This window comes from Doryrhamphus excisus, linkage group LG4 (assembly GCF_037039965.1).
Source record: "Doryrhamphus excisus strain RoL-2023G ecotype Guam linkage group LG4, RoL_Dexc_Guam_v1.1, whole genome shotgun sequence".
Taxonomy (NCBI): Eukaryota; Metazoa; Chordata; class Actinopteri; order Syngnathiformes; family Syngnathidae; genus Doryrhamphus; species Doryrhamphus excisus.
In genome coordinates this window covers 17867749-17890000 of record NC_136360.1, presented here as the reverse complement: position 1 = coordinate 17890000, position 22252 = coordinate 17867749, and the positions used below count along the sequence as shown (strand labels likewise).

General features: G+C 38.5%; 1 protein-coding gene across 6 annotated transcripts in view; it reads left to right on the top strand.

Annotated features, from left to right (window-relative positions):
* opa1 (OPA1 mitochondrial dynamin like GTPase) overlaps positions 1–20709 on the top strand; it is a 40987-nt gene extending 20278 nt beyond the window's left edge. For 4 of the 6 annotated variants that reach the window (XM_078790313.1, XM_078790311.1, XM_078790312.1 and 1 more), the window contains 8 exons: positions 1785–1937; positions 2054–2162; positions 3335–3414; positions 3539–3679; positions 3754–3870; positions 3929–4022; positions 4100–4210; positions 19191–20709. In XM_078790313.1, the coding sequence (XP_078646439.1) occupies positions 1785–1937; positions 2054–2162; positions 3335–3414; positions 3539–3679; positions 3754–3870; positions 3929–4022; positions 4100–4210; positions 19191–19255 (870 nt within the window). In that variant the 3' untranslated portion in view covers positions 19256–20709. The remainder of the gene's footprint in view (positions 1–1784; positions 1938–2053; positions 2163–3334; positions 3415–3538; positions 3680–3753; positions 3871–3928; positions 4023–4099; positions 4211–19190) is intronic. The other 2 variants (XM_078790309.1, XM_058073198.2) reach the window with 2 other exon arrangements.
* Positions 20710–22252: the final 1543 nt, after the last annotated feature.

Below are 22252 nucleotides of genomic sequence, written 5' to 3'. Positions count from 1 at the left end.
GAGGACCCTGCAACACACGCAGTCGCAGCACCCCGCCGTTACATTTTCATCTCTTAACTAGCCTTAGTTGAAATATTGCTACCTGCTTTGAAATAGGTAACATGAATGCCAAGTGAAAGAATAATAATAATAATAATAATCACTGCGGAGAAGCAGTCATCAAATCGATGCTAGATAAATCTTAAACTACAACAGAATGTTTTGCACATGGATATGAATATTTATTCCTTTTAAAATTGATAATACTGTTTAAATCAGGGGTCTCAAACTCAATTTACCTGGGGGCCACTGGAGCTAGGGTCTGGGCAAGGCTTGGCCGCATCAGGTTTTCCTCCCCAAAAAAACGCATTTATTAAAAATCAGAAAAATATTCCAATTTTTTCAGTGCTTTGGTTCCAATTTTCTACAATAAAAGCTCTGCTAAAACATTCCTCTGTTCTCAAATATCTTAATTTTTATTTTTCTGCACAAAATAAGATGAAAAACAAATAAACAAATCAAGAATAAAGAAAATCAATCAGTAATAAATAAATATAATAATAATAATAATAATAAAACAGCAAATAATAAAAACTTAAGAAAACACATATAGTTGGTGGGTAGACAAATTATTATTTTCAGATTAAAATGAACAAAGCATTATTAGAGCCCTGTAGACATGACAAAACACGACTATAGTCACATTTATACTCTTTTTATTTACAACATATTGCGCAACTGCAGGGTCTTGAGACACATGCTAACTCGGAAACTAGAGAGCTAGCGACCTAAACGGTAGCCTTCAAGTTATTTCCTTTAAACTTAAATAGCCAAAAACTTACCACTTCCACACGGATAGGGAGGATAACTATTAACAGTTATTTAACCTTTAACATGAACATTAATCAAACGTAATAATTTTTTATGGGTACATGATACCATACAGCATCCATATGAAACTTGCGCGGGCCGCACTAACATTAAACTTTCATATCAAGGCGGGGGCCTCAAACTAGTGTCCTGCGGGCCGCGTGTTTGAGACCCCTGGTTTAAATGATTGTTTAAGAAAGCTGAATCCTACTGTGTTCAGTGTTTACATTTCAATAAATATTTATTTAAACTTGAGACCTGGAATATTTGTTATCATGGTCATTTTTTCATATAAATTGAGGGCGCAAAAGCAGTATCAACCCAAGCAAAATCGGCATCGGACGGAAAAAAAAACATATCAGTCGATGCCTACTTTTAACTGACTGATGTGACCGTGACACGTCATCATTCCACATAGTACAATAGTCGTGGTTATTTGGTTCCATGATAAGCCAATTTCCGCAAAGTGGGATTCCTTATTTATTAATAGAATATTTTCCTACTTTTAATTGTGCTTTTTTCACTTAAAATGTCATATGCAGCCACAGTGAAGCAAAAAAAATTTGAAGCGCACTTTGAAGCATGTCGTTTTTGTTTGAAATGCCATGAATTCCAAACATTTTAGAGAAACCCGTTGCCCAAATTGTACTGTAGTACTGTAGTAGTACCAACAGTGAAATTGTATATGAAGTCAATTGAGAATAAAGGATAATTTTGACCTTCTTGTACCGAAATAGTCAAAAAAAACAAACCTAATTGTAAAGAATGCTTCTGTTAGTGAGTCATCAAAACATGACATGATTATCTTTGGAAACGTTTGAATCCCGTCTACTGTGGAAGATATCAGGTGTTGTCATGCATATGAAAGGCAACATCATCCACTTGGGCTGCACATCTACCGTGTTGTGTTGTGCTCCACGTCTTCGCCCCTTCAGGTTGCCTGGGAGACTCTGCAGGAGGAATTTGCTCGCTTCATGGCCGAGTACAAAGGCAAAGACCAGGATGACATTTTTGACAAGCTGAAGGAGGCCGTGAAGGACGAGAGCATCAAGAGGCACAAGTGGAACGAGAGGGCCATGGACAGCCTGGTAAAGACCTTCTCAAGTCTACTCTTGCTACCTTCACACCAGGGTCACATGTTGGGACACTCGCAGTGCTTGTACATGTACTGCAGTTGGCATCTTTTTCTTGTTGTGTCAATCAGCGGGTGATCCAGCACAACGCCCTAGAAGACCGCTCCATCACAGACAAGCCCCAGTGGGATGCCGCCATCCAGTTCATGGAGGAAACCCTGCAGTCACGCTTGAAAGACAGTATGTTCTCTGCGACATGTTAGAGCAGGACCGTCATTGACCCACCCCATCCCTCATTTAACAAGACACCTTTAAAAACAGCAGCAAAAGTGGAAATATCATTAATTTCACAAGAATAAAGTCAAAGTATAAATATAAGTATAAAGTATAAGTATAAATATAATTAATTTAATTTAATTTAATTTAATTTAATTTAATTTAATTTAATTTAATTTAATTTAATTTTCATTCATTCATTCATTCATTTTCTACCGCTTTTTCTTCACGAGGGTTGCGGGGGTTTCGAGCCTATCCCAGCTGCCTTCGGGCGAGAGGCGGGGTACACCCTGGACTGGTGGCCAGCCAATCACAGGGCACATATAGACAAACAACCATTCACACTCACATTCATACCTATGGGCAATTTGGAGTCACTAATTAACCTAGCATGTTTTTGGAATGTGGGAGGAAACCGGAGTACCTGGAGAAAACCCACGCATGCACGTGGAGGAATTGAACCCTAGTCTCCTAGCTGTGAGGTCTGCGCCGTGCCGACTTTATTTTATTTTATTTTATTTTATTTTATTGTCACAATTTTACAAGAACATTGTAATATTTAGTAGGTGATAAAGTAACAATAAAGTTAAATATTACAGAAAAGAGTCTCAAATATTATAGGAATAAAGTCATAATTGCAAGAGGAAATATTTGGAAAATAAAACAACAAAAATTCAGACAAAAAAATTTCAACCAGACAAAAATTCATCATTTTACAAGACTAAAATTGCAACATTATGGGGAAATCATTATTATTTCACTACTGTAGAGCTATAATGTTATTAGTTATGATGTGAGGAACAAACAAAACAAACAAGTAGTACTAGCTGTCAAAGTAGAAGTTGCATCTAAATTATGATTATGATGACTATTATTATAAGACACCCTGGACTGGTTAAAGTCTAAATTGAATTGAATGAAAAATAATGTTATTTTAGTAGCATTTGAAACATTCCAGAAATTTTATTAAATTAAATTAAATTAAATTAAACATAAGAAAATAAAGTTGTCAGTTTTGGAATATAAAATATCTTCTGAGCATATCTACAGTTTTTTTTTATTTTATTTTATCATGGTACTCATGGTGAATACTATATCCAGTAAATATTCATACCTGTGTACCTCTCATCTTGCAGCTGAAACGGTAATCGCAGACATGGTGGGTCCAGACTGGAAGCAGAGGTGGCTGTACTGGAAGAACCGAACACCAGACCAGGTCTGTGCGTTCCTCGACGGGGTTTTGTTTTCCAAGCAGTGTTTTATAATAATAATAATAATAATAATAATGTTGCATTATTACTTCAACATTGTGTTGACGATGTTGACTTTGCACTTTGCAGCACATCCATAATGAAACCAAAACGGAGCTGGAGCGCTTACTGAAGTTGCACGACGAGCACACGGCTTACCTGGCCAACGACGAGGTCACCACGGTCAGGAAGAACCTGGAAGGCCGAGGCGTGGAAGTGGACCCCATGCTGGTGAGATAACGGGCATTTGGCGGGCACGCCTTGTATTCGTCGTGTATTAACCGGACTTCCTCCCGTGGGTCCAGATCAAGGACACTTGGCATCAGCTCTACCGACGCCACTTCTTACAGAAGGCCCTGTCCCACTGTAACCTCTGTAAGCGCGGATTCTACTACTACCAGAGGCACTTTGTTGACTCCGAGGTAAGGAATGTCCACATATTATCCGAAAGTTTAAGCTCACTGCTGCACAATTCCGCAGCTGGAGTGCAATGATGTGGTCCTGTTCTGGAGGATCCAGAGGATGTTGGTGATCACAGCCAACACGCTACGACAGCAGCTCACCAACACTGAAGGTTAGTCCGGTCTTGGATGCGTTGGTTGCTGTGCCACCCCACCCGCACGCGTGATGAGTGTCATGTTTTCCATGCAGTACGCCGACTGGAGAAGAACGTCAAGGAGGTGCTGGATGACTTCGGAGAAGATACAGAGAAGAAGTCTCACCTCATCACCGGTCGCCGTGTCCAGCTGGCCGAGGATCTCAGTAAGACGTGATTTACTTGGATCTTGTCAACGTGTTTGGAAAATGATAATGCGAGCGGTCAATAGGGGGCAGCGGTGCTTAATCTGAGCCAGAATACTGATCACTGCCGGTCAATGACTAAGTGGCTCTTACATTAATAATATAAATAATATCATTTAATAATATGAAATAATATAATGTAATAATATAATTTAATAATAATATTTCATTTAATTTAACATTTAATTTAAAATTTAGTTTAATAGAATTTTTAACCCTAACCCTTTTTAAATTTTAATTAAATTAAAAACTAATTAAATTAAACATTAAATTAAATTAAATTAAAAAATAATATAATAAACATAGGAAAATAAAGTTGTCCGTTTTGGAATATAAAATATTCCAAATTAAATAATATAATAGTCACAATTTTACAAGAACATTATTATAATATGAGGTAATAAAGTAAAATAAATAATAAAGTAAAATATTAAAGAAAAGAGTCCCAAATACTATAGGAATAAAGTCATAATTGCAAGAGGAAATATTTAGAAAATAAAACAAAAATGAAGTGCAGAAATGGGGGGGGGGGAACATTAAAAAAAACTGAAATATATTCAGACAAAAAAATTTTAACAAGAAAAATTTTACAAGACTAAAATTGCAACATTATAGAGAAAACATTATTATTTTACTACCGTAGAGCTATAATGTTATTAGTTATGATGTGAGGAACAAACAAAACAAACGAGTAGTACTAGTTGTCAAAGTAGAAGTTGCGTATGGGAAATATGGGAGCACCCTGGACTGGTTAAAGTCTAAATTTTATGTGTTTTGCTAACTTTTGGTCACGTTTTAGTCAATGATAAGACCAAAGATAAGACCCTATGCATTTTGTCAGAGACCACACACTTTCCAACATGGCATCCAATACAGTGTTCCTACTGTTTGGGTAAATCCTGATAAGGCATCATTGTAGCATATACTGCAGGTGACTGTTTGCTTAGCTTGACCAAGACATGTAATTGTCTTAAGAAAACAGACACATCCATTCATCCGTCCTTTTTTGCGCCACCAGTTAAACACAAACGCACACATGGCTGTATCCTCTTAAGAGCAGGATACAAATGGAATTGTTCATCTAAGTACACAAGCATCAATCCAAGCAGTTACACAAGTCTTGTTAGTACTCCCGTTGGCCAAACAAAGCTAAAACGGAAGCAAATGGCGCTTTCTCCTGACTTGAGGAAAAGGACCCCCCCCCCCCCCCCCCTTAAATACACACAAAGCACCCACAAAGACCTGCCTGGCCTTGCAGAACCCATGAGACAAGTCAGACCCAAACGTCATCGAAACAGACTTGACAGACCATGATTCCGACCACCGAACAAAACAACACATTTGGGAATGGAGATGGAATCTCATGTCTTCCATACAGCAAATACACAACAATACATGACAATTGCATTTACAATTCCTCTTGAACTACTCACCGTTGGAACTTAGATGTTTCCCTACCAGAAAGTACACTTCCCACATCTTTTTCACTCTGTCAGGGTTCTACTTGAGTGGCAGTTGTGGGTCATTAGTTGCCTTGACACTTGCTCTGTGTGTGTGTGTGTGTGTGTGTGCGTGCATGTGCGTGCACGTGCAGCCTCAGCTGCATGTGGGGGACGGTCTGGCTCCTTGGCAGAATGTGAGAAGGTTTTCTTGGAGCAAACGGTGAAAGTCTGCAGAAACGTTTGACTGCTATTCTTTTAAGTGTATTTGCAGCTTTCTAGCCCTTTTTATAGTCTGACATAGTCACTGCATCACCGGAATATTCCCACGGAGGGATATCACCCGTTTTCCAATGAAAGGGGCGCCTTTGTTTGCAACGTCAACCACAAATCTTAGAATCTTTATTCATCTTTAGTCATTTTATGGAGCCTGCAAAACCCTGGAAATAATGCATGTCAAAATAAGACACGTTATGGATTGTAATTTTTTAATATATTTGTTTTTTATGTTATTTTTTATTATTTGATTGACTTAAAAATATTTTGGAAATTTTATATATTTAATATTTTCAGAAATTTTATATAATTCATCAATCAAGTAAAGGTAAGGAAATATTTTTCAAATGTTTGTCGTCTAACCAAATCATTTTTCATAATTAATTGATTAATGCATTACTGCATGATTAATGCACCATTAATTAATGATGCATTTATCATGCAGGAAAGATTTTTCAAATTTTTGTCATCTAACCAAATCATTTTTCATAATTAATGATGAATGCATTAATGATAAATATGATCATTAATGATCATTAATTATGAATAATGATGCATTAATCATGCATCACAAACCAAATCATTTTTCATAATGAATGATTAATGAATTAATGAAGAATATGATCATTAATAGTCATCAATTATGAATTAATTATCATTAATTATGAATAATGATGCATTAATCATGTATTAATGCATTAATTAATTAATGATTAATGCATTAATGATGAATATGATCATTAATTATCATTAATTATGAATAATGATGCATTAATCATGCATTAATGCATTAATCATTAATTAATTATGAAAAATGATTTGGTTAGATGACAAAAATTTGAAAAATATTTCTTGCATTATTATGCATCATTAATGTATCATTAATGTATTAATCATTAATTAATTATGAAAAATGATTTGGTTAGACGACAAAAATTTACCTTTACTTGCTTGATTATCAAGTTGCATTGCATTAATGATAATAATGCAGTTAAAATTGTTAATTAACGGCGGTGACTAATGTAATTAGTTTAATTTAACTAATCTGTCTGTTATGACGGCAGACGGAAGCATCATCTTTAATGACATGCGGTCTTTGAACGCAACTCTTCAAAGCTCATAATAACACAGTTAAAACATGTTGTACTTTGGCTACCAAAGAGACTCTAGTTGGGCAAATTTCAGACTCTTGTCCAGCAGACATCTGCAACTGTGTGTTGTTGGACGGACGGAACGCCACTCGACAACCATAAACATGGCACTCAGCTGGTGTGGCTGTAGTGAGCCAATAGCGAAATTAGAGCACACGCGATCACGCCACTCGTCCCTTCCATATGGGCTAATAACTACAAAGGCAATCTTCACTCGCTAAATGTACTGCAAAAAAGGTCAGTAAGGATAATTCAAAATGCCGCCTACAGAGAACATACTAACTCCTTATTTCTAAAATCATAAATACTTCAACTTGCTGATATAGTTTAAAAAAATATTGAAAATATATAGACAAAAATTCTAAAAATAAAATAAAAAATAAATAAAATAAAGTACAAAAAATTAAAAAATAAAAATAAATAAATAAAATAAGTACAAAAAATTAAAAAATAAAAAACTTTTAAACTTAAAAAAAAACCTTAAAACAAACTTAAATTATATTAGGAAAGCAGGAAGTGAACAAATGTAACAGTTACTGATTGTAAAAGTACCAGATGGAGGGGTAGGCTTTAATAAGCTTTGCTTCTTCCTACTCCTTTTGGACATGGGGAACTGGGAACTGATTATGGGATGCACTCAATTGTAATCTAAAACCATTACCATAAAAAATAATAAAAGGAAATACCCGGAATGTTCCACAGTGGCATAACCACTCTGTTATCTTGCGTTTGTGATTTAATTTTGAATGTAATGTTCAACGTGGCGGAATGATGGTAGCATTAGATTACTGGAATATCTGCCGGTAGATCCCAAAGCTCGGGGGCTGCTGTGGCAACTTTCTGACACAGTGCATTACACCCCCATAATGTATCCCCACGCTGGGGGTCGAACCACCGTACTTTTCTGTTGACCTGAACTTCATTCAACCTTTTTTTATTAAACCTGTTTTCCTGACAGGAGATCAGATTGTGCCTAAGGCCTTCAACTGTGACCTGACCCCGATGGTCAGGCCGCTAATACCACAGGCTACACGATCCGGCCCAAAGACCCCCCCACACACCCCACTCCCACCCGTGCATATGTTAACTTCTCTCTCTTGCTGCTCCACTGCCTTTGTCTAAGTCCGTGCAGCTGACCTCTAGATCTGTATTCCTCTAAAAAAAAAAAAAAAAAATCCAACTAAAAGCCCACCTCACCTGACCACAGGAGCGGGGGGGTAAAACGGGGGCAGGAGTAAGAACAAACACACTTAACAAAAGGCAGAGCTCTGCTCCCAAGGGCCGTCTGTTGTTAAGCTCTATCTGCCCCTACTTGCAGGAAGGCCCGTCGCCACCGCCACCGCCGCATCTCATGTTCCAAGTCGAGGTCAGGTGTGCGCATTATTGAGCGAGCGCGTGAAAGCATTGCTAATCAGTGCTCGGAACTACAATGCAGCGTGTGCCAGACCAGCTGCATGGCACCTTGCCTTCGCTGGAGCGGGGCCTGCACGCACACGCCTCTTTGGAGACCCACCGGGATGTCGCTTGGCGGCTGTTGGGGCCGCACCTCGTAGGAACTGTCAACGTTAGCATGCTTCTTTTAATGAAGTGTAAAATGTCATCTTCAATTGAGTGACGTTCCACAGCGTACACGTGTGGACATAAATCACATAACTCTTGAAAGCAGTGCATGGCTTGAACTTGTTGTCCTTGTTTAAACAGACTGGATGAGTCTAAGCACCGTACTGTGCTCTAGTCTAGTCTAGTCTAGTCTAGTCTACTATTTGCTACACAAATATGGAGGAGACTGACAAGCACATGGCTGTCAAATTTCAGATTGGTTGAAAAACCATCAACAAACTGGCAACGACAGTGGGTCTTGGTCCCCCGGTCCCCCGGTCGACAACATTTCTATGTGGACAAACTCTTGTCCTGGTCCGCCATCTCCACTAGGTCTTCAAAAGGCTAAAATCCACTATTGGAATTTTAATTAATCTATAATTAACTTAAAATCTCATAAAATCATAAAGTCTTAACCCTCCCCTTGTGTTAGGGTCGGCATCGACCCGTTTTACATTTTAATGCATAAAAAGAATCACATAACATTTGTTTATTCTATCAAGGCTTTTTGACTTTGTCAGGAAACTCTATTTCAACAAAATAAAACCAAAAAAATAATTTTTACTACATTTTAAAATGGTCTGGTTGAAATTATGATTAAAAAAAAAATTAAATAACTTTTTTTTAATTATGCTTTTTTATATTCTGATAATTTTTACTACATTTTAAAATGGTCTGGTTGAAATTATGATTTTTATTTTATTATTATTATTATTATTATGTCAAATGGACTCTAACAATCTTAAGTGAATTTTTAAGGTCCTAAAGATGTTTTTATGTTCTTACTTTGAAAATATTTTGTTTCTAAATAAGTACATTTCCCTATTGTATGATTCCTTATCACCTCTATTTAAGAAGTATTGCTTAGCCAATGTTGACATCCTCAGCTGATACTCAGGAAGTCAGCATATTCTTGTGTGTTTACGAGGAAGTTCTTCCAGGTTTGTTACCGTGGGGGCGTTTCCAGTGTTCTGTCATGGTTATCCAGCGTTTAAGGCCGTTACAGCAGTGCCAGTTTGGTGCACGTTTCTGCTTGCGCTCATTTTCTCTCTTCTTCTTCTAGCACAGAAGAAGCGGAATCCAATAGGGCTCCGGTTGTCTGGGCTTGCACAGCGGAATGCTTTCTCAGCCTCACACTTGCTTTCCTTTCATCTCCTCCTCCTCTTTTGGAGCGGCTACCTCCAGAGAGTGATTAGCGAGGGTTTAAAGAGAAGTGCTCTCTTCTTCTCTAAGGGATGACGTATCGTCTTAAGATGTCATGTTGCGTCGTCCTCACGGAGACAAGTACCAGCAGCAGTAGCTTCTTTGATGACACAAAGATAGACCATTCCATGTTGGGTGTGAGTCAAGACTACAATTAGACCCCCTTACTTATGACATCACTATTACTACTTTTTTATTATGCATTAAATTTCTTGCTTGGAATTGGTACATTATTGAGGTATAGTGACGAAAAAAAAAAAGTTAAATAATAAAATGTACAGGCTGCACGGCGGTTTAGTGGTTAGCGCGTTCAACTAGTTCAATCCCACCCTCGGCCATCTCTGTGTGGTTTGCATGTTCTCCCCGTGCATGCCTGTTTTTTTTACTACGGGTACTCCGGTTTCCTCCCAAATTCCCGAATGTGAGTGTGAATGGTTGTTTGTCTATATGTGCCCTGTGATTGGCTGGCCACCAGTCCAGGGTGTACCCCGCTTCTTGCCCGAAGACAGCTGGGGTAGGCTCCAGCACCCTTGTGACCCTCGTGAGGAAAAAGCGGTAGAAGCATGTGGAAGTGGTTTGTTTTTGGCTGAAGTTTAGAGGAAATAAATTTGATGTTAACTGGTTAGCTCAAAAGGTAGCAGTTAGCTCGCAAGCTAACCGCTAGCTTGCGAGCTAATTGCTAGCTTGCAAGGTCGCAGTTAGCTCGCAAGCTACCAGCTAGCTCACAAGGTAACAGTTAGCTCGCAAGCTAACTGCTAGCTAACTGCTAGCTTGCGAGCTAACTGCGACCTTGCAAGGTAGCAGCTAGCTCTCAAGCTACCAGCTAGCTCACAAGGTAACAGTTAGCTCGCAAGCTAGCAATTAGCTCGCAAGCTAGCAATTAGCTCGCAAGCTAGCGGTTAGCTTGCGAGCTAACTGCTATCTTTTGAGCTAACCAGTTAACAAAAACAAACCACTTCCACATGCTTCTACCGCTTTTTCCTCACGAGGGTCGCAAGAGTGCTGGAGCCTATCCCAGCTGTCTTTGGGCAAGAAGCGGGGTGCACCTTGGACTGGTGGCCAGCCAATCACAGGGCACATATAGACAAACAACCATTCACACTCACATTCATACCTATGGACAATTTGGAGTCGCTAATTAACCTAGCATCTTGCGTATATGTTCATAACACAAACCAAACATTGCACCAAGTCTTTGTCAGCTTTCTCGATCCGCCCTTTGGCTGCCCCCAAGCTTGAACCTGTTCAGACCCCTCGGCATGTCACCCCATTTTTGGCCGCCCTTTCCCAGGAATCTGTTTTCTAGATAAGACCAGCGAGATTCATTGCTCTGTCATTGACGCGGCGTTCAGTCTATCAACATCCCGGTTTCCCCGTTTGGTTCATGTCTTTCTTGAGCTGCTCCAGTCTGCATTTAGTAACAAATGAAGTCTGAGGGGAAAGACGAGTTTTCTGTTTGTTACATTAAGAGATTGTCTTTCTAAAGATGGAAAGAGCAGCGTGTTGAACTCTTCCAGGTCCTTAGCTCCACTGTGACCTTGGCGCTCATAAGCAATAAAGCTTCCATGTGAACGATGACAAGCTTGGTCTTCAAGCATAAACCTGGTCTCTTATGGCCGTGCTGCGCTGCAGCTTTTGTTGTCGTGTTTTTCAGGAGAAACAAAGGGCGCCTCAACCTTGGCACTTGACCTACGGTTGAAATCATTCTGTCTGTTGGCACTTTTTATAGCACCTCCTCTTTACCTCCTCGTTTCCTGGATTTTACCTCCAGCCAGGAACGGTGGGAATAAATCCCAGAAAGAGGATTACTTGGTTTTTGCCCAAGAGTAAGCTATTAGCGTCACTGTCCTTCGCTCTGTTAACCCCTCTTCCCCATCTGGGGCCTCATGTCATAGACTGCCAACCAGATGTTAACTGGTTAGCTCAAAAGGTAGCAGTTAGCTTGCGAGCTAGCCGCTAGCTTGCGAGCTAGCGGTTAAGTCATTTTAAAAATAATTATAAACTAAAAATAAAGTAAATACATAAAAGTATATATTTAATTTGTATATGTTTATATTAATAAATAATATAAATAAATAATAAAATGAATTTAAAAAGTTGATTAAAAATGTAAATGATAAATAAAATAAAATAATACATAGAATAATAAAATAAAATTAAATAATGCAATACATAATGATCACAGGAATAAAGTATCAATAAAGGCATTCACCTTCATGTCTCACATACGGGGAAAATTCCAAAAAGAAGTGCACAAATATTATTTTTATTTAAAAAAAATGTATTTTTGCCTCGTACTTTGGTACGTGACATAAAATTGAAAAAAAAAAAAAAGGAAAAATAAAAAAACTACTTAAACGATATTAGGAAAGCAGGAAGTGAACAAATGTAACAGTTACTGATTGTAAAAGTACCAGATGGAGGGGTAGGATTTAATAAGCTTTGTTTCTTCCTACTCTTTTTGGACATGTGAAACTGGGAACTGATTATGGGATGCATTCAATTGTAATCTGATGCATGTTCAAATGAAATAAAACCATTACCGTTACCAAATTGTCAGGATCTACTGGATTGAAAGGATGCGATTGGGGTTCTAAGGTGGGCACTTCCTTCATCTTTTCCATCCTCTTCCTGTCGCTTCATTTTTCCCAACTCTCTTGTCTTGTTTTTTTTTAAATAAAATAAAACAAAACGAAACAATTACCATTGAGTCTGGGATCGGGCCCAGATCCTCCTGAACAGATAGATCTTATACAGTGGGACCTATTTTAGTCCACACCCCTCAGTCTGCCTGAGCAGCTAGCCATTGCTAGCATGTTACTTGTGACTTTGACAAGACATGTAAGGAATATGTGCGGTTCGTTGACAAAAAAAAATCATAATTAAAAAAAATTTAAAAATTAAAAAAAATAATTTTAAAAAATCATAATTTCAACCAGACCATTTTAAAATGTAGTAAAAATTATTTTAATGTTTTATTTTGTTCAAATAGACTTTCCTGACAAAGTAAAAATATCCTTGATGCAATAAACAAATGTTATGTGATTCTTGGTGCCGACCCTAACACAAGAGGAGGGTTAAGCATGAAGGTTTTCCTCCATTTGGGAATGTTTTTGAGTTAAATAAGGATAACATGACCGCCTCCTTGTACAGTCAATGAACAGCGTTCAGTGGCGACTCTCTTTCCGCAAGTGTGAACCGATATATATTTCACGTGGAGATCAAGCCTGGCTGGAGAATTTCTTGAAAGAAGGGATTGGACTTCCCTCCCTTTTTGTCAATGGCCGACAACCCCCCCCCCCCCCCCCCCCACCCCACTACTACCACCACCCGCACCGCACCAGCCCATACAACTACAACCCGGCATGTAAAAGGAAGGGGCCTCTGGGATGGAAGCCAGAGGATTATGGGAATATTCATGATGAGATAAAGGGGCGAGCGGTTGAATGACTGTGTTTTGGGGCTCATCTCTTAGGTAAACACGAGTCTAAATGGGGTTTTAGATCTGCCGTGGAGGACCAGCAATGGAGACTCTGTCTACTGGGTTTTGTTGCCTTAATACTGGACAGTCAAAATAGAGCTTGTTTCCTTCTTTGTTGTCATTGGTGGCAAACAGATGGAAGAAATATCTCTTTCTCACACTTTCTCATCCATACGTAGAATATTGGCTTTCCTCAAAGTTCTGGACTCCTGGCTTGTTTGAAGCAGGCGTACATTTTTCGCCCCCGGCCCACTATTTGAGAAGCACTGCTATAATGGAACTGTCCCGATTTAGAATGACGCTAGAAGAACCGATGATCAGAACAGTTCCAATCTGGTTGATCTGAACATGATTTATTTTGTTTTTAATGTTGGTTGTAGGTTGCACTGCGGTCGAGTGGTTAGCGCTACAATTAGACCCCCTTACTTATGACATCACTATTACTACTTTTTTATTATGCATTAAATTACTTGGTAATTGGTAGGTATGAGGTATAGTGACGAAAAAATTAAGTAATAATAAAATGTACAGGCTGCACGGCGGTCGAGTGGTTAGCGCACAGACATCACAGCGAGGAGACCAGGGTTCAATCCCACCCTCCATCCCGCCATCTCTGTGTGCATGCATAGGTTTTCTCCAGTGTTCCTCCGGTTTCCTCCCACATTCCAAAAACATGCTAGGTTAATTAGCGACTCCAAATTGTCCATAGGTATGAATGTGAGTGTGAATGGTTGTTTGTCTATATGTGCCCTGTGATTGGCTGGGCACCAGTCCAGGGTGTACCCCGCCTCTCGCTTGAAGACAGCTGGGATAGGCTCCAGCACCCCCGCGACCCTCGTAAGGAAAAAGCGGTAGAAAATGAATGAATGAATGATAGTAATTATTATTACTATCATCATTCTTCTGATTATTACTCGGCTGCATGGCGGCCGAGTGGTTAGCGTGCAGAAGTTTAGAGGAAATAAATTTGATGTTAACTGGTTAGCTCAAAAGGTAGCAGTTAGCTCACAAGCTAGCAACTAGCTCGCAAGGTAGCAGTTAGCTCGCAAGCTAGTAGCTAGCTAGCAGCTCGCTCGCAAGCTAGCAGTTAGCTCGCAAGCTAGCAGTTAGCTCGCAAGCTAGCGGTTAGCTCGCAAGCTAGCGGTTAGCTCGCAAGCTAGCGGTTAGCTCGCAAGCTAGCGGTTAGCTCGCAAGCAGCTAGCGGTTAGCTCACAAGCAGCTAGCGGTTAGCTTGGTTGTTTGTCTATATGTGCCCTGTGATTGGCTGGCCACCAGTCCAGGGTGTACCCCGCCTCTCGTCCAAAGCCTGGTGTAGGCTCCAGCACCCCTGCGTGTGGATAAGCGGTAGAAAATCGAGTCCAAGCCCCGGTTTTGCCACCCACAGACCCTCATCTAACGTTTAATACTCTCCAGTCCCCAAGTGTTAGTCGGCAGATGTGTTCCCTTTTTGCCTGCATTAGCACGCTAAGGATGTAGCACCTCGGTCGCCAGCCACATCAAACCAAGCTAATCTTTGAAGCCCGAGCCGTGGGCTTTCCCCGCTGTGTTTTGAAGATCGCACTGTGGGCAGCCTCCTTTCCTTACGCCTCCCAAAACCCCTTTTCATCCACTCAGACAGATGTTTGGTAATCCTCCCCTGATTGGCCGGGATTGAGTTATGTCGTCCCGCAGTCACACCGGGATCACTCTGTCAGTCGCACTTGATCCGAGCCCCCGCGGAGGCCTGCGTGCCGCCATGGCGCGGCTCAGGTCATGTTTCATTCTACTCCACACCTGCTTCTGTGACTTAATCAGCGTGCCCCCCGCATCACTGGCCCCCGTGTAATGCCTCCATTAGGCCTCCATCGCCACCCATGTTAACAATGTCAAGAAAAGGTAGAAAAAGTTATTATTTTCAGTTCCAGAACTTTAGTATAAAGTGAAATGAAAAAGCAGAACAGGTCCAGATCTTGGTTCACTGTACTTCTTGCCATTCTTTCCATGATCCAAATTGTAAATGTGAAATCAGCCAATCAAATGAGTGAATTCCCCTCACATGTCTGGACCTTGTTTTTCTGCTGGTATACTGGAAAAGCGGTCAAAATGAGAATCCCCTGAAGCTTCCATGATGAGAAGAGGAGCTGGTTGTCATTGTGTTGGCTAATTGTACACTTATGATTTCAGTTGGGGCTCAAAATATTGCTTTATAGTCATATTATTATAACCGGGTCCAAACCGACCGAACAATACAGTGGTCATCATTTCAACCAGACCATTTTAAAATGTAGTAAAAATTATCATAATAAAAAAAATTAAACCATAAAAAAATCAAAATAAAAAATCATAATTTCAACCAGACCATTTTAAAATGTAGTAAAAATTGTCATTTAAAAAAATCATAATTTCAAAAAATAAAAATAAATAAAAATAAAACAAAATAAAATTAACAATTTAAAAAATCCTAATTTCCACCAAACCATTTTAAAATGTAGTAAAAATTATCATAATTAAAAAACAATCATAATTTAAAAAAAATGAAAATTTTAAAAGAATTAAAAAAATGTAAATTGAAAAAAACTGTCATTTAAAAAAAATCATAATTAAAAAAAATATATTTAAAAAAATCATAATTTCAACCAGACCATTTTAAAATGTAGTAAAGTTATCATAATTTAAAAAATCATAATTTCAAAACAATTTAAAAATTAATAAAATAATAATAATAATAAAATTAAAATAAAAAAAATTAATAAAAAAATTTTAAAACATAACTTTTAAAAATCCCAATTTCATCCAGACCATTTTAAAATGTAGTAATTTTTTTTAAATCATAATTTCAAAACAATTTAAAAATTACAAAAATAAAAACAATAAAAATATATATATAATTAAAAAAATAAAACAATTGAAATTAAAAAAAATTAAAAAATAATTTAAAAAAATCATAATTTCAACCAGACCATTTTAAAATGTAGTACAAATTATTTTTTTGGTTTTATTTTGTTGAAAAAAAATTTCCCGACAAAGTCCAAAAGCCTTGATGCAATAAATAAATGTTATGTGATTCTTTTTATTATTAAAATATAAAACGGTTTGCTGCCAACCCTAACACAAGAGGAGCGTTAAGTATGAAGTACATGTTGCCCCGACTGAGGGGGTCCACATTGGGCTATTAGACGTCCAGGTTTTTTTTCATGCTGGTGTTATTTAGCACCCACGTCTACTACTGTTTCAGGAGCGGGCGGGGGAAAGGGGGGGGGGTTCTCACATCTTTCCAAACAAATGTGTGATTTTCTGTCGGGAAAGCGACACCTCTGCCCGCCGCTCGCTTTCAAAAGAAGCCGGCTTGAGATCGGGTTTCGCTGCAAAGCACGTGCATACTTGTCACCTTTTGTCTTGACCTGAAATGGACACTTAGGACAGTGTCGCTCCGAGGTCCCCGGACCACAATGATTTATCACCCATGAAATGGACAGTCCACGCTTTGTTGTCATCGGGCGCCTGCGTAGGAAAACAATGGAATGAAAGGTTCTCCGGGATCTGGTGCGGCCTCGGTGATTGAAGATAGAGCGGCCTGCGACAGTTTGTTCATCCGAGCCGCTTGTTTGAGTTTGTGCTCGAGGCAGATCAAGGCAGATTAGCCGAGGCGGACATGGAAGCTGAGGGCCAGCATTCTGGAATTGGACTTGCTTCAGCTACTGTTTAATCAGCGATTAAGAGCCGCTTTAGACCGCTAGCTCGTCTCGTGTGACGCTACATGAGGCCCCGCTCGTCCGATGCGAGTGTCTGGACAATAGGAGTGTGAGCATGAAGTGATGTTTTTCCAGTAGACACCCCCCCCCTTCTCACTCTCTGTGTTATGGTATCTCCTACCGACTGTTAGCCGTGCGCCCGCCCGCCGGCTGTATATCCCACCGCTAGCTTTGATGTGGCCTTTGCTAAACGGTGCACAAATCTTCATCATCGCGTGTGACATGGGGATGCCTTCAGGTTCCACTGTCTTTCCGCACGCGGACCATCTGGTGTTTTGGTGAGAGAATGTCATGGAATGTCTACCTGCAGGGGAAAAAAACACCTCGGAATGGTTTTCTCAATTCCTGACAATATGCGTGCATAGGGTCACACTAATTCATAAAAATTATGATAATTTATTTTGTCATTTGGCAACACTAGCCATGTTTACATGGACCCAAATATTCCAATTCCAATCGGATTATTTGCTCAAACGGAAAGAATGTAACCTTTTGTATACACCTCATTCCAAAAGAAAAGTGCCAATCGGAATGAATATATAATCGGGTTCACAGGGGTGGAATATTCCGTTCCCCAATCCGATTGAGGTATCTTGTACCCACTCAATTGGGTGCGTTCTTCTTCTTCTTTGTTTTTCTTCTTCTGTTGTTTATTGGCGGTTAGTAAGCAGCTTTCGTGTGCATTAGCGCCATCTGTGGAACAGAATCTAAACCAGGGGTCTCAAACTCAATTTACCTGGGGGCCACTGGAGCTAAGGTCTGGGCAAGGCTGGGCCGCATCAGGTTTTCAAAAAAAAAACGCATTTATTAAAAACAGAATAATATACAAACTTTTTCAGTGCTTTGGTTCCGATTTTCTACAATAAAAGCTCTGATAAAACATTCCACTGTTCTCAAATATCTTTATTTTTCTGCACAAAATAAGATGAAAAATAAATAAACAAATCAAGAAGAAAGAAAATCAGTAATAAATAAATATAGTAATAATAATAATAAAACAGCAAATAATAAAAACTCAAGAAACCACATATAGTTGGTGGGTAGACAAATATTTTTTTCAGATTAAAATGAACAAAGCATTATTAGAGCCCTGTAGACATGACAAAACACGATTATAGTCACATTTATACTCTTTTTATTTACAACATATTGCGCAACTGCAGGGTCTTGAGACACATGCTAACTCGCAAACTAGAGTTCACTTCCTGCTTTCCCATTTTATTTTATTTTATTTTATTTCATTTAAAAAAAAACAAGACAAGAGAGTTGGGAAAAATGAAGCGACAGGAAGAGGATGGAAAAGATGAAGGAAGTGCCCACTTTAGAACCCCACTTGCATCCTTTCAATCCAGTAGATCCTGACAATTTGGTAATGGTAATGGTTTAATTTCATTTGAACATGCATCAGATTACAATTGAGTGCATCCCATAATCAGTTCCCAGTTTCACATGTCCAAAAGGAGTAGGAAGAAGCAAATCTTAAATCCTACCCCTCCATCTGGTACTTTTACAATCAGTAACTGTTACATTTGTTCACTTCCTGCTTTCCTATTATTTTATTTTATTAAAAAAAAACAAGACAAGAGAGTTGGGAAAAATGAAGCGACAGGAAGAAACAAAGCTTATTAAATCCTACCCCTCCATCTAGTACTTTTACAATCAGTAATTGTTACATTTGTTCACTTCCTGCTTTCCTGTTTGTTTTATTTTATTTTATTAATTTAAAAAAAACAAGACGAGAGTTGGGAAAAATGAAGTACTTTTACAATCAGTAAGTGTTACATTTGTTCACTTCCTGCTTTCCATAATACAGTTTAAGGTTGTTGTTTTTTTGTCTTGTTTTTTTTTTTAATAATGTACCTCGTACCGAAGTACGTGGGCTCTAGATGTATGCTGTACATTGTGTCTGTATTATCAAGTATCTATATCTATAATCTATAAAATGCACCTAATTTCACCAACTGTGTGAATGCCAAATTGGGAATGTGGAGGGAATCCACTGTGTATTGTTTACATACCGGAACACTCACTAACCGAACCTTTTTTTTTGTGTGTTTTCAGAGAAAGTACGTGAAATCCAGGAGAAGCTTGAAGCCTTCATAGAAGCTCTACACAAGGAGAAATAATAAAAAAAAAAAAAGTGGGTAAGCGACGATCGAGTACACGGTACAGTATTCCACATGTCTAAAATGTCTGCCGCTTCCTCCACTCTGCTCTACAGAAGCGTTGCAAAGTAAAGCTTGTTTTGCACTGAGTAGGCAAAGTAGAAAATGACTATTGTGACTTTGTGGCCGTGACAACGCCCACGCCCACTTTCTCTTCTACCCGACCCCCCTCCCACGTGGATGCGAAAATGGATCTGAAAGGAAGAACGGCAACATATGCCAGGCGCTTTTTCTTGGATTACATAAATTTTTTTTTTTCCTTGGGAACTGTCCTGTGCACCAAAACATTGCAACGCGGAAGCAAATCCGACAGTCGTCACGTTTCATTGCCTTGTGTTGAACCTTCAAGCTTTGCATCGCATTTATCAACCACCACATGGACAATTCTTTCCGCAGGACTGGAATTGACGTCACGCACTTACTCGTTAATTATGTCGGTGGAACCCGCTTATGTCGACAACCCGTCTTATCACTGTTTTTTTTTTTTTTTTTTTACACACATAGTCGATCCAAAGGGGTCATTTATATGAAAAATGATCTGTTTATGTGTTGTAGTATTGTCAATACACAACATTAAAACATGCACACACTCACTTCCTGTTCAGCTTCAGAATAAAATACAAACATGTAAACAGTATTAACCTGGATTCCACCACAGCAAGGAACAAAATATACACATTTTATTTGTTTGTTCATATTCCCAAGTCATTGTGTCAGCATGGCGGCAATTATGGAGTCAGCCAGCGCCACGGCGGTATAGACTTAAGCCGGTTCCACTTGTTATCGTGTTTCTGGCTTTATGTGTGTATGTGAGAGAAGAATGTCTTATTGCACGTTTTCACCTTTCACAAAGGAGTATCCAGGTTGTGCTTAAAAAAAACTTTATTTAAATGTAAATACAATTGCTCAAACATGGCCACGTGATAGAATGGGAATAATGTCCTAAAGTCAGATGTGAGCTCATAATCATAAAGTATTGCTTTATTTCTGTACCGTTTTGCATCACACCACGAGTTGTATCCACCACGAGGCAAAACATTAGGACCAGCTGTCGGTGCAAACTCCGAGAATAATCAATAACTAACGTGTTGTTGTTATTTCCACCCTGCTCTCTTGTTATGTAGGAACACACGATAGCTTTCTTCCTCCATCATTCGGACCATTCTCATCCATGTAAACATTGGCTCTTCCTGTTTGGGAACAGACTGATGAAACGCCGGTGATTCATGTATGTACAGTACATTATATGTCTTTATGCTATAGACATCCCAGCAGAACGGCGAGTTGAGTTGAGGTGAGGTGGTTGCACCATGTTTTATGTTGTAGAAAGTCATGTTTGCATGGCGTGACCCGGCAAATGTTTATTTATTACATTTGTGATCCAAAAGAAAATAAAATGAACAAAACCAAATAAATGGGGTTTTTAAGATATGTTGCTGTTCCTCGGTGGTGCCACCACATGGGGGTCACCTGTGTCATGATGACCATGGAACCAGAGCGGTATTTAAGAAATATTTAATATTCATGTTTTTAAATATTATTTGCATTTATATTTTTATTATTATTTTTTAATATGTAGTTATATTATTTATTTATTTCTTTATTTATATTTATATTAATAAAAAAATAATTAATAAAGAAATATTTAAATATGATAACTGAGCCTTCATGAAGGCCTACTTCTAAACCATTTGTGCCACCATGGCTTTTCCATGGCAACTTTGCATCTTTACACTCGTCTTATTTCAACACTCAATCACTGCTTTTCGGGGAGACATGGGGAGAATGTACCCCTCCCCTTATATAACTTATATAACATTGTTGGTAAGAAATATTTAATATTAATATTCTATAATATATTTAATATTAATATTTTGTAATATTATTTACATTGATATTTTATTATTTTTGAATATTTATTTACATTTATATTTATTTAAATTTATATTTATTATGTTAATAATTATATATAAAAATAATTATTTTCATTATTTCCATTCATAATTTTCATATTTTTTATATTTATATTTTTATTATTTATATTAATAATTAATAAAAAGAAATATTTAAATATGATAACTCAGCCTTCATGAAGGCCTACTTCCAAACATCAGTCAAATCTAAGCTTTGTGTCGCTTTTGGATACTTGGTAAGGGAAAAAAAAACGTGCCACCATTCCAGTTTAGCGGTTTTCCGTTTTGGGAGACGGGTAGGAAAATCCATTCAAGAGCATCAGGGGGATGTCGGACGGTGTCACAAAGGCCTCATTCATTTGTGACGTCTCGTGTGAGGAGACGCTGAGGTCATCTGCTGAATTCTTTAAGGCTGGACTTTCAATGGTGACAACATGAAGTCATCCTCACACACTACATTTACCCAACAACTACCCAGTTAACCCCCCCCTCCTCCAGGTGACACTTGGGAGAGTCCAATCAAGGTCTTTATGCAAACAACAAAAGCTAGCCATATACACAAATAGGATAGCATAGCTTCACTATCACACATCATAGTTGGATACGGATTACTTCAAACGTGTGCACAATTAAGCTGATTTTACATAAGTTTTGCCAGGGGCGCCACAAGGTTCTGAGCTTAGCCCCCTGGAGATGCACAGGATATGAATGAATGTAGTAGACATTTAAAAAAAATCCAAAAAAACAAATAAGGAACAAGAACCGGCATATAACTTTCCCACTTTTGGACAGATTTAGTAGAGATACTCAATAGTTTTAGGCCACTATTAAATGTACACAAGTACACAATCTATACTGCAAAACCACTGCTCAAGATCTGCAACCATTCTGTCTAGTGGACAGTCATCAATTATATAATAATCATAATTATATTATTAATTAGCCTATTATTATTACTATTATCATTATTATTCTTCTGGTTATTACTCGGCTGCACGGCGGTCGAGTGGTTAGCATGCATGTTCTCCCCGTGCATGCGTGGGTT